The 15,692-nt window shown below is 36.5% G+C and overlaps 1 protein-coding gene across 2 annotated transcripts in view; it reads left to right on the forward strand.

The window, feature by feature from the left end:
- LOC308245201 (rho GTPase-activating protein 11A-like) overlaps nt 1-13,700 on the forward strand; it is a 28,716-nt gene extending 15,016 nt beyond the window's left edge. Inside the window, exons 7-13 of one of the 2 annotated variants that reach the window (XM_080662080.1) lie at nt 134-220; nt 3,085-3,159; nt 3,879-4,046; nt 7,113-7,242; nt 7,697-7,805; nt 10,381-10,519; nt 11,109-13,694. In XM_080662080.1, the coding sequence (XP_080518206.1) occupies nt 134-220; nt 3,085-3,159; nt 3,879-4,046; nt 7,113-7,242; nt 7,697-7,805; nt 10,381-10,519; nt 11,109-12,685 (2,285 nt within the window). In that variant the 3' untranslated portion in view covers nt 12,686-13,694. Of the gene's footprint in view, nt 1-133; nt 221-3,084; nt 3,160-3,878; nt 4,047-7,112; nt 7,243-7,696; nt 7,806-10,380; nt 10,520-11,108 lie in introns of both variants that reach the window. The other variant, XM_080662079.1, reaches the window with a different exon arrangement.
- The last annotated feature ends 1,992 nt before the right edge of the window (nt 13,701-15,692 follow it).

A 15,692-nucleotide genomic window follows, 5' to 3' on the forward strand; every position in this document is an offset into this window, starting at 1 on the left:
TGCTGTGCTAGTCTAATTGTGTTTATCTTCTATGACTGAATCTGTTGCGCTGTGTCTTCTGCTCTGCATCTTGTTTCTCTTCTTTTCCTTTTTTCTTTTTCCTCTCGCATATTAACCTTGTTTATCTGCCCAGGTTTCATGAAGATTGGCTTGGTTACCCATTGCCTGCGAGTTAGAGCATTGCCTATTTTTGGCTCTTTGAGGTTTTCAGTATTCTCTGGTTTGTATATATTTCACTTGAGAGTGTAAGATTTCTCAATACATAAGTGCGCTATAGCTGAGCTTGAATTTAACTATTTTGAGTGATATTTGAAGATTAACATATTTAAAAGATTTTTTGTTTCATTGTGACTGAAAATTAGGGGTACATTTTTGCATGAAAGTATTCTTGTTGAAGTCACAATTTCTTACATAGCTAAATCCAGTGTATGTTTTTTGGCTTGTATTATTGAGAATCTCTGACTAGATGATTATGTACTATCTTTCCTGATTTTTTTTTCTCTCCTTTTTTGTTTGTTTATTTTTGGTTTTGCTTTGTTATACTATGCTTTCATGGTTTTCCTGCCTCTTTAAGTCATTTGTTCTGTCTATTTTTCTGGATTTTTTCTGACCACCTCTTGAGTGTTCTGTTCTTTCATACTTGATCTTCTTACTCTTTGTCCTCTTTTTATTTATTTGTTTATTTTTAAAATAGATTTTTATTGCTTTCAGAGAAGAAGGGAGAGGAGGGAGAGAGAGATAGAAACATCAGTGATGAGAGAGAATCATTGATCAGCTGCCTCCTGCACACCCCACATTGGAGAGCAAACCCGTAAGCCAGAGCCCCGACTGGGAATCAAACCGTGACCTCCTGGATCATAGGTCAACGTTCAATCACTGAGCCATGCTGGCCAGGCTTTGTCCTCTTTTTAAATGATCTCATTCACTGTCATTTTTAAAAACTACCATTTCTGGGCTGATGATTCCCAAATCTACTTCTCCAGCCCAGATCTTTGCACAAATGGATTTATAACCATCTCAGTGTTTCATAGACATGTCTAACTCTTCCTTTCATAATGTCATTCATTCATTCATTCATTTATTTATTTATTGGTGGCACCTTTGTCTACTGACTCATCAAATCAGAATTTTCCCCACATCTCACTGTTCACCAAATCTTGTAACTTTGATCTCCTAAATTATTCCTGCCTCCATTTTCCACTGTTCCTGTCCCTGGGCAGACCTTCATCTACTGTCTGGCTAATTTCCACTCTTCCTTCAGGTCTCAACTATCACTTCCTCAGGAACACCTTTGATTCCCCAGTATAAATCAGTTGTTATATTTGTACTTCAGACTGTTTCACCCACTTGTCATTATGTATTTAGTATTTCCTTAGTGTACTTATTTGTTTCCTCTCTGAGAATAAGTTCCATAAAGGCAAAGACTGTTTTGGTCACTGTTGTATCTGTAATGCTAGTGCAGTGCTTGACACATTACAGGAACAAATTAAGTACTTGGTGAATGACTTAGTAACATACCTAGAAGAACCTTCAGCTAGTTTGCCTGCCTCCAAGGAGGCTTGCTGCCTCAGGTCTGTCTTTCACACTGCTGTCAGAGCAATTTTTCTAAGATGTGGATCAGACAGTTTTGCCTTTGAAGAAAGAAGTTCAAGTTTTTCAAAATGACACACAAGCCCTCTTATTACTGTTTTAAAAGGGTTATCTTATGTTCACGTCAGCAGCACATACACTAAAATTGGAATGATACAGAGAAGATTAGCATGACCCTTGCACAAGTATAATACAAATTCCTGAAGCATTCCATATTTTTGTTACTGTGGGGGGAAGGGTGGTGAGTGGAGGTGGAAGAGAGTATATGAGAAATAGTAGTGGAAAATATAAATATATATATATACACACACACACACACATATATATATACACACACATACATACATACATACATATATATATAGGCAGAGAGAGAAAGAGAGAGAGAATATGCAAATTAAGCTGGGACTCTATAACAGGTCACCACCGAGCAGGAGGAGGTTGCGAGCGCAGGTGAGGCCCGGAGTGGACACGGACAGGGGGGCTGGCCCGGAGAGGAGATGGTGGGCCCGCCTCCTGCGGAATCAGTGTGGGTCCCTCCCGGCTCCTACAGAAGCAGTGTGGCTCCCATGGGCGCCAGCAGCTCGCTTCCGCCTCCTGCGGAAGCTGCACGGCTCCTGTGGAAGCAGCATGGCTCCCGTGGAATCGGTGGGCAGCCTACTGCGCGCAATATCACGTGATGGACCACTAGTAATAAAGGGAAGAATTAAAAACAAACAAGCCACAAAATACTGCTAAAAAAAAAAGGCTTATCTCTTACCTTATCTACTGTTCACTGTTTGCTCTAGCAATACCAAACTACTTGTTTCACCCAGACATTGTAGCTCTGGTTGAGTGTTGACCCATGAACCAAGAGGTCACCAGTTCCATTCTCAGTCAGGGCACATGCCTGGGTTGCAGGCTCCATCCCCAGTTGGGGGCGTGCAGGAGACAGCCAGTCTTTGATGTTGCTCTCTCATCAATGTATCTCTCTTTCCTTATGCCTTCCTTTCTCTCTAAAAGAAATCAATAAAAACATTTTTAAAAAGATCTGCTAGTTTCTAGTATACATAAATCTTGTGTTTACTTACATGCCTTTGTATATGCTGATCACCTTGCCTCAAATCAACACCTACTAATCCTTCAGAACACAGGCCAGGTTTTACTTACCCTGCAAAGCTTTTTCTCTAATTGCTGCTTCCTCCTCCCTTCCTCAACAAGTAATGCTTTCCTCTTCCATACTCTTTCTGTACATCATAAGTATTTGTTTCAGATTTCATTTAGTATTGTATATCTATTTTTTTTTTGAAAGAGAGATCAGAGTATAAGTGAAATGGAATAAAAAATATATCATTTAGGTTTTTTCCTATTTTAAAATAATAACCTTAAATGACCTTAAAAATATATATTGATACAAATGTAGATTCTAGAAAACCACAAATATCAATATGAATTATTGGTAAAAGTTAGGTAAATGTTATAATTGATTATATGATTATATACCTTGCATTTCAGATTTTGTCAGTGGAGCACTAAATAAACTTAAATATAACAGAACGCCCTCTGTTACACCTCAACAAGAAAGAATCGGTAAGTGTTATATATATTTAATGAAAATTTCTGAGTTATTTTGGTTTAATCAAATCCAATATTATTTTCAGTGGAGATACTGTATTATAATTCTATGCTGTGACTTGCTAATTACATTGGATATAATGAACCCAAAATTATAGATAAGAATTTCTTTTAGTCTATTTTATCTTTAATCTTCTAACTCATGCTTTTCTGTTGCTTGTAAGTTATATGTTATTGAACATGTAAAAATAACTCAATTTTATTTCTGTTTTAGAACCAGAAGTTTACTAGTATATGTAACCCTCTCCCTTTTTTTATCTTGGTTTGCTTGTGGCTGAAATTATTTAGCCCAGTAACAGACAATATAATCATTTGTTTTATTTTCCAGATTGAACAAATTAACTGGTTAATACTCAGTTATAATGAAAAGCAAAAATGATATTTAGATCAATTTTTATTTTAACTCCTTGTTTATAATTTTCTTCCGTATGTTAATATTCTTTAATGTGAATTATGCATCTTTTAGTATATTTTTGCTCAAGTTACTATAGCTTGCCTATTTTTATTTTATGGAATTAATGGTATTAATTTAGTTTTATAGCATGTATTTGATGTGAACATATCACTCCATTCTTTGTTTAGTCCTAAGTAATAGTTTTATAAGAATAAATTTATAAAGCTTTTTTATTTTATCAACATTGTGGAAGAAACAATAAATTGTGGGGGTTTTTCAGCCCAGCTGTCTGAGTCTCCAGTGATTCTTACACCAAATGCTAAGCGCAAACTGCCAGTAGATTCTTCTCATGGTTGCTCAAGTAAGAAAAGGAAGTCCATCAAGCACAATTTTAATTTTGAGTTGTTGCCAAGTAATCTCTTCAGTACCAGTTCTACACCAGTATCAGGTAACTAATGTGATTTATATAATTGGGTTGTAAACATTAACATGAGTGCTTGTTCTGGGTAAAGTGCTATTTCATGTTAATTACTGCCCTTGAGGAGCCATAGCTTTATATTTTATTAAACCTGAATTTTTATAAAGTCCCCTAAATTTTAAAATAGACTGATCTGTATAATTGACGTGTATGTGTTTTATGGCCATGCCCATTGAAAGTTATGAGAAATAGCTGGGAGGGAGAGTCTGACTTCTGTGGATAGCATTGATGCTCAGATTTTATGTGATTGGACATACTGAATTCTACTTCTGGATCTATAGCTACAGCTGTATTGCTGTCTTCTGTTGAATTGAGGTTGTTCAAAGTTTGATCATCTCTGAATCCAGAGTGGGGTGGGGTATTACCTTTGTAGTAACTATCATGAGTTGCATTTGGGTTGGGGGGGGTTGTAATATTTTTAATGTTTTATGCTCTAAAAGCTTTAAAAAGTTTTTATATACTGTTTCTTGTAGCATGACTTCCAGATCCCTTACCATTCCAGCCATTTTCTTCCAAATGAACTATAAGTTCCTGATGTGGCCAACCAGAGCCCCCAGGGAATAATATAATTTAATCATGCTGATTTGAATGCCAGACTTTTGTTAGTGTGGTCTTTGGTTGGGTTGGCTTCTTTAGCATGTGTAACAATACAGTTGGCTCAAAATAACCTTATGGTCAACCCAAATGAAATGAAACCATAACTAAGTCTGGGGTCTTCCATCTCATATTTGTTTCACATTTAGTCAAAATGTGAGTAATCTCTTATCTCTTTTAGATTTTTATTGGTTTCTGACAATGTTAAGAGTTCCATTTTGAATTCATTAGCTGGGTTATTAGATCTTCTCAAAGGCCTCTCTTTTGTTTGTTATTTTAAAAGTTTATATTTTCCTTGTTTGTTTTATTAAAAATTGAAAACAATAGCAATTTGTTCTCTATGGTCCTTAACAGATTCTCTTAGTTCATTAATGTGTAATAATAAGAATCCTGAGGCTATGTCTGTAGCTTTTTCAGTATTCGGAAGTTGAAGACTTCAGTTTATTTCAAAGTAACTTTGTGTTTGTTTTTGAAATTTAAAGGCTTTTCCATTTTGGAGGACTTTTTCCAAATGGCACATGTGAAGTATGGTTCTACCTGCCTTTGCTTATTAGCATTACATTATCCCCAAGGATGAACTGCTGACTCCTTTTCTCTAAACTTCCCCCAAATAAAGTTAAACATTCTTGTGTTATTGTAACATTAGTATGAACCTGCTTAATCAGTGATTTTTTAAAATAAAACATTAAGTTAAAACAGTAATCCTATTATTTTAACTCACTTCTTTGTTGTTGTTATTGTTAGTCCTCACCTGAGGATATTTTTCCATTGATTTTTAGAGAGAGTGGAAGGGAAGGGGAGAGACAGAGAGAGAGAAACATCAACGTGAGAGACACACATTGATTGGTTGCTTCCTGCACACACCCCAACCAGGGCTAGGGCTAGAGCCTGCAACAGAGGTACGTGCCCTTGACCAGAATCAAACCCAGGATCCTTCAGTTCGTGAGCCGACACTTCAACCACTGACCCAAACTGGCTAGGGCAGTGGTCGGCAAACTCATTAGTCAACAGAGCGGCAAACTGCGAGCCGCATGTGGCTTGCGAGCCGCAGTTTGCCGACCACTGGGCTAGGGCTCACTTTTTTTTTTTTTGCTCCTATCCTACTTTCTCAGACACAATTCAATAAATTTCATTTGCAAAATGCTTTTTTTAAAAAATGTATAAAGGCAACAATATTAATCTAAAGTCCTTGAGTACCTATATACAGTTTCTTACATATGTGATAACTTTGCATTATGCCATGTATTCTGGCTGTGCCTTCTTATAACCACTGCAGCCCTAGGATAAACCTACCTGTGTCATATTGGATACGTTATACTGGCCTCCAAAATTTTATTTAGCCAAGTACATGCACCCCAAGGTCACTGTAATGGTTGTATTATTTCCTATTTTTATAACTGAAATACACTTGGATGTCTCTGGGGGCCCAGTTCATGCTTGTGGAGTATGTCTTAGGCATAATTCAAATGTATATGGAGCTTTTGTTTATAACTATTTTACTTTTTTCCGCATTTCTTTTATAGTCAGTTTCATGATACTGTGTTAAAATAACTTGATCAAAATGAGCTGTTGTAACCACCAGTTTTTAGCATGGAACATGACAGTAGATAAGTGGTTAGGCATGTGTTATAGATTTTTTTTTGCCAAAAATATTAGACAAGTTATATTCAAATCAGACAGACAACAGTTGGCTAGCAGGTGCATACTGGATACTCAGACTCTAAATTGCTTTTCAATAGTTTATTTTTAGTAATAGTATTTAATATCATGTATCAGGTACTTTGCTGGACATCCTATATAATAAAAGGGTAATATGCAAATTGTTCCTAACCGCAGAACAACCAAAATGACCACTGGACCAGTCAGTATGAGGTGCACTGATCATCTCTTGGTCCCTTTCCCCAGCCGTCAGGCACTGATCACCCAATGGTGAACGGGAAACCAGGGGTGGGTGGTGGCAGGGGGCGGGGCCAGCTGCAGGCAGCAGGGGAAGATGGCCCTGATCAAAGACCAGGCCTAGGGACTACCCGTGCACGAATTTCATGTGCCGGGCCTCTAGTTTTATATATATTACAATAATACTTATATTTGCTATAGAAATCCATTTTCAAAGCCTCGAGTCATTAGTAAGTGGTGAGACAGACAGACTATGATCTTGAAAGCTTGCCTTTCTCCAATCTGCAACAGTGCCACTCCTTTGTATTCTTAAATAAGTTTAAAACGCCAATGTGAAAGCAGTGGTTAATCTGACCTTTCATTGACATCTAAAAAGTAGAAAATTGATACGTTTTTTAGTTGAGTTGGGTTATTTGGACCCTAAAATTTTTAAGCAGAAATGATAATGATTTTTCTTGTGGCTCTAAGTCTAATCGCTATTAATAATTTATATTTTGAAAAAGAAAATAAGTGTGTATGATATATTACATGTGATTATTTTTATAGTTCACTTTGATACAAGCCCAGAAGTGTCATCTCAGAGTTCACTCTCTCCTGTAGCCATCAGTGGAAATCATTTGATCAGTTCAGATGTACCACGGCGAAGTAAAAGGATTGCAAGCAAAAAAGTTTGCAGGTAATTTATCTAGGATATTTTGCTCATTGGATAAATATTTGATGTATATAGCTAATAAAATATTTTGTCTTTATACCAAGAATCATAATTTAAAAAAATTTTTCTGCCTTATTAATCAGGTGCCCTTTATATATTCTCCAGAGAAAGGTTCCTAATTTGAATCATTTACTTGCTTAAAATCATCCTTCAAGTTGATATGTATAATTTTTAAATTTCTGGTTAATTTAAAAAGATAGTTTATTCTGATAATTCTGGTTTATAAGTGACTAAATAACTCTTGTGATAGATAAAAAATCATTTTTGTATGCAAATACAATGTGTTCATATATGGTATCTTAAAACTTAACTGATTTTAGAAATATGATTTGCTCTGGACATTCTCAAATTTCATTTTGCAAAAGTTTCTCCAGTTTTTTATGCTATAAACTGATATTTTAAATTCTATTCTTTTTAGGGTGGAATCAGGAAAAGCAGGCTGCTTCTCTCCTAAAATCAGTCGTAAAGAAAAAGTTCGAAGATCTCTTCGTTTGAAATTTAGTCTGGGAAAAAGTAGCAAAGATGCAGTAAGTTTCTGTCACCATTTCATTGATGTTTATCTTAGCATAAAGCTGTAGAGTTGATGCTGAAAGACCCTCTCAATCCTGCCTCTCCTTTAGCTACTTTCCCATTCTCTACTGTTCTTTATACCAAACTCTTACAATTGCCTATCTCTAGTCCCTCCTTTTCCGATTCCAGTGAGGCTTTCACCCTCAACACTCACAGCAAATGTCCTCATGGTCACCCATGAATTCATCCTAACTCAAGCCACTAGACAAAGATCAGTCCTTGTTTGACTTGACCTACCAGCAACATTTGATCTGGCTGATCACTTGCTCCTCTTCAACATACTTTCTTTTCTTGCTTCAAGAACACTACTCTCATGAGTTTCTTCCTTCTTTGCTGGTTACTGTTCTAATTCCTTTGATTGAGTTCCCAAAGCTTCATCCTTGGACTTCTCTTTCTTTCTCTTCTCACTCAAAGGAGATCATCAATTTTAAACATCATATATTTACTTGAGACTCCCAAGTTTATATCTCCAGCCCAGAATGCTCTCCTGAACAACTTGTCTGTTTCTTAACATCTGCCTACTTGACCTCCCTAGTTGGATGTCTATCCAGTAGACATCTCAAGTGTAGCCTCTCACAAATAGAGGTCTGAGATGCATTTCTTCACTGCCTCTATTTCTCCATTCCTACCCTTTTCCCAACCACACTTCTACCTGGAGTCTTCACCATCCAGTTATGGCAACTCAGTCACTTAGGCCAAGCCATGCAGGCATTCTTGACACCTCACTTTCCCTCACACACCCTGCCTACACCATTAAGAATCCTGTCTAACTATTGCATTCCGAGTATATTGAGACCAGTTTCACCAGTACTACATTTTTAACTTTAAGTCCTGTCATCTTGAACTTGTATTACTGCAATAAGTCTCTACTAGTAGGTCAACCTGCTTCTACCTTACTGCTGTACTCTAGCCAAATTATCCTTTTAAAACCCAAGTTAAGTCATGTCATTTCTTGGTTCAGAACCCTCCAGTGACTCCTCATTTCACTCTGAAAAAAAAAAAAGAAAGCTAAGTTCTTCCATCGACTGCAACCCTGCACACAACCTGCTTCCAGCCTCCTCTGAGTCCTCCTCCTGCTTACTCAGCTTCATCCACTCTTGCCTCCTTGCTGAAGGCCAAATATGCCAGACCTGGCTTCAGCCTTAGAGACTGCACTGGCATATTCCTCTCCCTGGAATGTTTTTACCCCTTATACGTTCATGACTCTCGCCCTCATTTTTTTTACTCACAGATCATCTTCTTATGATCACTGTGTTGGAAGTTATACCCCCATCTTTTACCATTTCATATACTTCGTACCCTACTTTACTTTTCTCCATAACACTTTTCAACTTTTGTATTATATATTACCCTATCTAATAAAGAGGGGATATGCTAATTGACCATCACACCCTCACAAAGATGACGGTGCCCACAGCCAATAAGGAGGGATTATGCTAATTGACTTCCACACCCTCAAAGATGGCGGTGCCCACAACCACAAGATGACGGTGCCCAGTCCCCTCAGCCCCACCAGGGCGGCAGGCATGTAACATGGCCAGGCCTGCCCCCAGTCGGGTCCAGCCGCTCCTCGCGCCTGCCTCCGGAGTCCCCCAGTCCCCCAGCTGCCCAGGGCTGGCCCGAGGCTCAGGGAAGCCTTGGATGGCAGCTGCCCAGCTGCCCAGGGCCACCTTAGGCTTAGGTAATCAGGGCCAGCAAGGCTTGTGCTGCTGGCAGTGGCAGCAGCAGAGGTGTGATGGGGGCGTTGCCTTCCCCTGATCGCCAGGTCACTTCCCGCCCCTGAGGGCTCCTGGACTGTGAGAGGGGGCAGGCTGGGCTGAGGGACACCCCCTTCCACTGCATGAATTTTCATGCACCGGGCCTCGAGTACAATATAATTAACTGATTATTTTTTTCTAGTCTAAATTTCTCCACCTAGAACATAAATTCCATGAAGGTAAGATTTTGGCCTTAGGGTTTTTTGTTTTTCTTTTTTCTTTCACTTTTGTGAATAGGCCCTGATACAGATTCATCATAATTTTTTTTTAAGTTAATGAAGATATGAGGCAATTTTTTACTTGCATCATAAAATATCAACTAAGAGCCGAGTCAAATGCTTAGTTTTTATCGTCATACATGCATATATATTTGTATTTGGTACAAAATTGTTTCTCAATTATATTATTTTTAATTATAGAGAATTTTTTTTTTTTAAAGTAAAGCATTTTTTTTTTAAATATTTTATTGATATTTTACAGAAAGGAAGGGAGAGGGATAGAGAGCTAGAAACATCGATGAGAGAGAAACATCGATCAGCTGCCTCCTACACACCTCCCACTGGGGATGTGCCCGCAACCAAGGTACATGCCCTTGACCGGAATCGAACCCGGGACCCTTGAGTCCGCAGGCCGATGCTCTATCCAATGAGCCAAACCGGTTTCGGCAATTATAGAGAATTTTGATAATTATTAAAAAATTACTTTGTCTTAATATTTTGAAAATTAACTTGTTTACTTTTTAACCAAAATGTTTCAATTTTTCTTTTCTGTACAGAATGGATGTTCTGGTGTCAATAGACATGAAAATGTTGGTCGACGACTTGCAAATCAACAAAGTTTAGAAAGTAGGATTGAATCTGTAAAAACAGGTCTGCTTTTTAGCCCAGATAATGACGAAAGATTAACCAAGAAAGGTAAAGGTACATTTACATGATATTGTTAGAGTTTTACTCAAAAAACCTACTTTAGTGGGGTTTTTTTAAATATATCTTTATTGATTTCAGAGAGGAGGTGAGAGAGAGAAACATCAGTGATGAGAGAGAATCACTGATTGGCTGCCTCCTGCATGCCCCCTACTGGGGATTGAGCCCACAACATGGGCATGTGCCCTCACCGGGAATTGAACCCTGACCTCCTGGTTCATAGGTCAATGCTCAACCACTGAGCCACACCGGCTGGACTACTTTAGTTTTTTAAAATAAAAGTTTTCCAGTTTAATTGAGATATAATTTACACATGACCTTTAATTGATTTCATAATGATAAAATATATTCTGAAAATTTAAAATTCATGCTTAAATAAAAAATTTGAATTGTCAATGTATTTTTCTGTGAACAATTGGAGGATGCTTATAAATATGAAAGTTTGACATTTAAAAATCCTTTCACACAAATCTTTATTATAATTAAATGCTTAGTACCTTTATTCACCATGTATTTAGATAATAATGTAAAAACTGGGTCAAACATAAATGATTAAAAACCCTGAACTGTTTTATTTTAGGTTCAAAAAAGATCAGTAAGTCTGAGGAACACTTATTAACTCCAAAGCAACTAGATGGAACAAGTTACCGAATGTCTTGGACGGGGCCTAGTAATTCAAGTTTTCGAGAAATAGAAGCAAAAGACACTTCTCCAATAGAGGGGAATCTTGAGGTGGAAAACTCTTGTTTGGAGCTTGATATGGTAGAAAAGTCATCTATTAATTCATATGAATTCACCCCTTCTAATGTACATAATAAGCATAATGACAACCTAACCGGAAGCTCTCTTAGTGGGGATGAAAATAACCTGAGTACAGAGACTTTGGTGAAAATTCAGAAAGCATTTTCTGAATCTGGAAGTAAGCTTCATGCATTGATAAATCACAAGCAGTCATCAATTACTAATGTGGGGAAAGTAAAAGTAAATGAAACATCTTCTATAGCATATAGCCCAGAGGAAAATCTATTTGAAAGTAATGATTTGACTGTGATAGAATCAAATGAACGCCACACTGGTAAAAGTGAAAATAGTTTTTCAGAAAGAGACTTCTCAGTACATCAAACTCAAAAATTAGATAGAAAAGCAACTATAAAATGTTATTCAACTCATATGAAGATGGAACATGATGAAATCATTCATTCAGATATGCCAAATGATGACTTAAACAAGCAAGAATTGCCCAGTGATGAACAGATAACACAACAGTCCCCAAGGGATAAACTAAATACTAAATTAAAGGAGGAGAATATGATTGAAGAGAACTTGTCGAAATGCACAGCTCCTAGGGAGGATGCAGCTAACACCTTTTCCTCAGAGCAGATTACATGTGATAAAACCAGCTTATCAAAACCTAGGCATGTGAGAATGGTCACACAGCAGTCACTGGTGGAAAAGTGTGATACAAGGTTATCTGAACATTTACAAGTATCAGAGTACGGAAAGGTTTCAGACCACATACAATGGTTTAATAAGCTTTCTTTAAATGAATCAAATAGGACAAAAGTTAAATCACCTCTTAAGTTTCAGCGCACACCTGTCCGTCAGTCTGTCAGAAGAATTAATTCTTTGTTGGAGTATGACAGACAACCTGTAAGGCACAAATTGACACATCTTGGTGATACTGCTTCTCCTCTGGTTAAATCAGTGAGCTGTGACAGTGCTCTTTCCTCTTGTATAGAAAGTACGTCAAAAGATTCCTCAATTTCACATACCCAATCAGGTTCTAAGGAACAGAAGTCTGTTTCTTGCAAACAGTCAAATGTTGATGCAGTTACAAAATCAAGCTTGGGATTAACTTCTAAATCTTTCTCACAGATGAAGAGGCACCCAGACTCCATAAACGCTTCAGTTGGGTCAACCAGAGTTTGTAAACAAAAAGTGTTATCTGATGGCCAGATAAAGGGTCCTTTGGAGGATCTGACAAATCATGATATATTAAGATCTGTTGTAAATAATAATACAGGCTTATCATCTGGGATAAATAGCAGGATCCTTAGGAAGCCGTCAGAAAGAGAAAGGGTCTGGTATAAAGGTTCTCCCAAAAACCCTATTGGAAAAGCTCAACTACTACCAACAAGTAAACCTGTAGACTTGTAATTGGTAAATGTTATACTTGTCATTAATGTAAATCAGTTGGTGATGTGCTTGTTAATTTGTAGCTCAATGATTGTTACATGATAGATTTTTAATTTCATTGCACGAGCAACTTTGATTCTTGTGCTTGTATAAATGACTACTTTGTTCCTTAATTATGGCAATATTTAAGACTTTAATTTTATTGTGATGTTTTAAAACAGGTTACACTTTACTTTTTAAAAGATTGTTGACTGGCTTTATAAGAAATTAATTTTTGAAAATTGCATGAATTTTTTGTCTTAACTGATGGGAAGAATAGAGTAAGTTGTGTCTATTTCCTGTTATTCCTCCTAAGTCTGATAAGGTTTCTACAAGAAATGTTTAGGAAATAAAGGGAATAGATAAGACTTGCAAATCTTACTTCTTGAATTACATTAATGTTTATTGTCTTTACCCTAATCCCTAGAAATTAACTTGTTTCAATAGCATGTTAATCCTTTATTCCTATTCGGGGCAAAGTAATTAGGTTTCTATTGCCTGTAGATGTATACAGGGTGTTCACTTAAGAATGATGGCTAAAGTAGAGCAATGCTAAGGTGTGCTTATATAGTGTGTTGCTGCAGGAATAATTGATGACTTTTAAGCCATCCTATATTTTTAAAGGTAACTTGCCCAAATACATTTATATCTGTTTTGTCCAATGCAGAATTTAAAATTGAGGAATAAATAAGCTTGAAAATTTTAATCAAGGTGATTTCTTACATGCAGATGATTGATTCTAGACTTTGAAATACTTGATGAACCTCCACATTTACCTTGGATTCTTCTGTATGTTTTTTTAATTTATTGAGGTGACATTGGTCAACATGAATGTATGGGGTTTCAGGTGTGGATTTCTATGTTACAAAACCTGTATATTGCACTGTGTGCTCACTATCTTGGAGTCTTATACTTTGAATTCATACAAAAGCCCATGATGGTTTGTCTTGTGTGTAAATGTTATTTATTTAGCATAGATATTAAAGATAACTTCCTGAAAAATGACTTGCCTGAGATTCTAGTGAAATTCAAAGTACCTTTTAGAATTTGACCCAAATTGTTAAGCAAATCTACACTGAGTGGCCAGATTATTATGATCTCTAAACACATAATAATCTGGCCGCTGAGGGTATATCCTATATAATAAAAGGCTAATATGCAAATTGTCCCCTTGACCAAGAGTTCGGCCAGCAGGCAGGCCGGCCAACTGCCCATGTCCCCTCCCCCTGGCCAGGCTGGCCGGACCCCACCCATGCACAAATTCATTCACCAAGCCTCTAATATATACTGTGTGTGTATATACTTATACACACACACACACACACACACTCTGAATGGCCAGATTTTTATGCGTTCAGAGATCATAATAATCTGGCCACTCAGTGTATATTTATATTTTAAATTATTAGAAGTTACAAATATTTAAGGAAGGAATATTATTAACAATAGAGGATGTTCTGTGAATTTTAGAGGAAGGAATATGCAGATAGAATCGACCACTAGAGATAGTTTTGTAAGTCTGTTGTTAGAATTCCACATTCAAATGTTGAGGCAGAATAGAACAGCATTGCACATCTACTCAGCAACCAGATTCACAGTGTGTGCATGTATGAGGCCTTTAAAGTCATCAGATGTTCGCTTCACAGAGTTCTACTTGATAGCAGTACATCTCTTTTCTTTCAAAGCTATTTCCTGTCTGTATTCATTACCTAGGAATCAACCCTTTCTCAAAACTAGTATTTGACTTACTTGAAGACTAAAAATCTGTACATATAAACATGTTTATCTGACATCAAAACAGGTTTGTAGTGTTTATTGGGTGTGCATTTCAGTGTTTATGGTATTTACCTAGTAGTACAGATAGAAAATATTCGTAAACCCTGAGATATATGTTGTCTGGTTGTAAGAAATTTTTAAACTTAAAAATGCATTAATGTCCTTTTACTAGTATATTCATGGGGGTGAAATTGTTGCATTGGACGACTAATTAGGTAAAAAGGCATAGGAAATTAACTGTAGAAATCATCTGAATTAGAGGTTTTTCTGAGAGATGAATCAATAATGAGAGATTTTAGAAACAATAAAAACTACCCACATGTCACTCCCATGTTTGTTAGCTGAAAGTGAATAGTTTGGAGGTATGGTAATTGGAGATAAAGAGTCAGGAAATTTGAGTTTTAGACTTGATTAAATCTTTTTTTTTTTGTCCCCCACCCCCACCTCCCCTCACACACAAAATAATGTTCCCAATGTCATGGGATATTTGATCAAATGATAAAGTTAAAAGTCAAATACTAGTTCTGAGAACCAATGTGCATTAACTTCAAAGATTATTTTCATTGTTCTTACAAGTAAAGATCTAATATTAATTTGATTATTATGAGCAGCAAACAATACAGTTACATAGAACTAAATTAGGTTGCTTGGCAACATCCTATAATCACTAAGAATTTAAGATTTTTTTTTTTAGTTTATCCTCACCCAAGGATATTTTTTCCGTTGATTTTTAGAGAGAGATAGGGAAAGATAGGGTGAGAGATAAACATTAATGTGAGGCATCAATTGGTTGCCTCCTGCATACACCCCAACCGATGCTCTAACCCCTTCGCAACACCAGCCAGAGCTTAATATAGGAGTTTGGTAATCATCAGGCCCAGGAGATAGATTATACATATATAATATATATATATATATATATATATATATATATATATATATATATATATATTATATATATATATGTATATATATATACATACATACACACACATATATATATATACATATAGTAGATGTTTTTTAAATTTCAGATTTTATGCAGCATACACATTTTGGTGTATTGCAGTCAAATTAATCACAAAAGCAGTAAATTGTAATAACTCCTTTTTTCCAAACACAAAACGAAGATAACTGAACAACGTCAAAGTAAAATTCAGAATTGAAGAAACTCAGTATGGGCGAATAATAAATATTAAACCCCCAGCTTGGC

The sequence above is a fragment of the Plecotus auritus genome (genome assembly GCF_963455305.1).
Source record: "Plecotus auritus genome assembly, chromosome: 1".
NCBI classification, from domain to species: Eukaryota; Metazoa; Chordata; class Mammalia; order Chiroptera; family Vespertilionidae; genus Plecotus; species Plecotus auritus.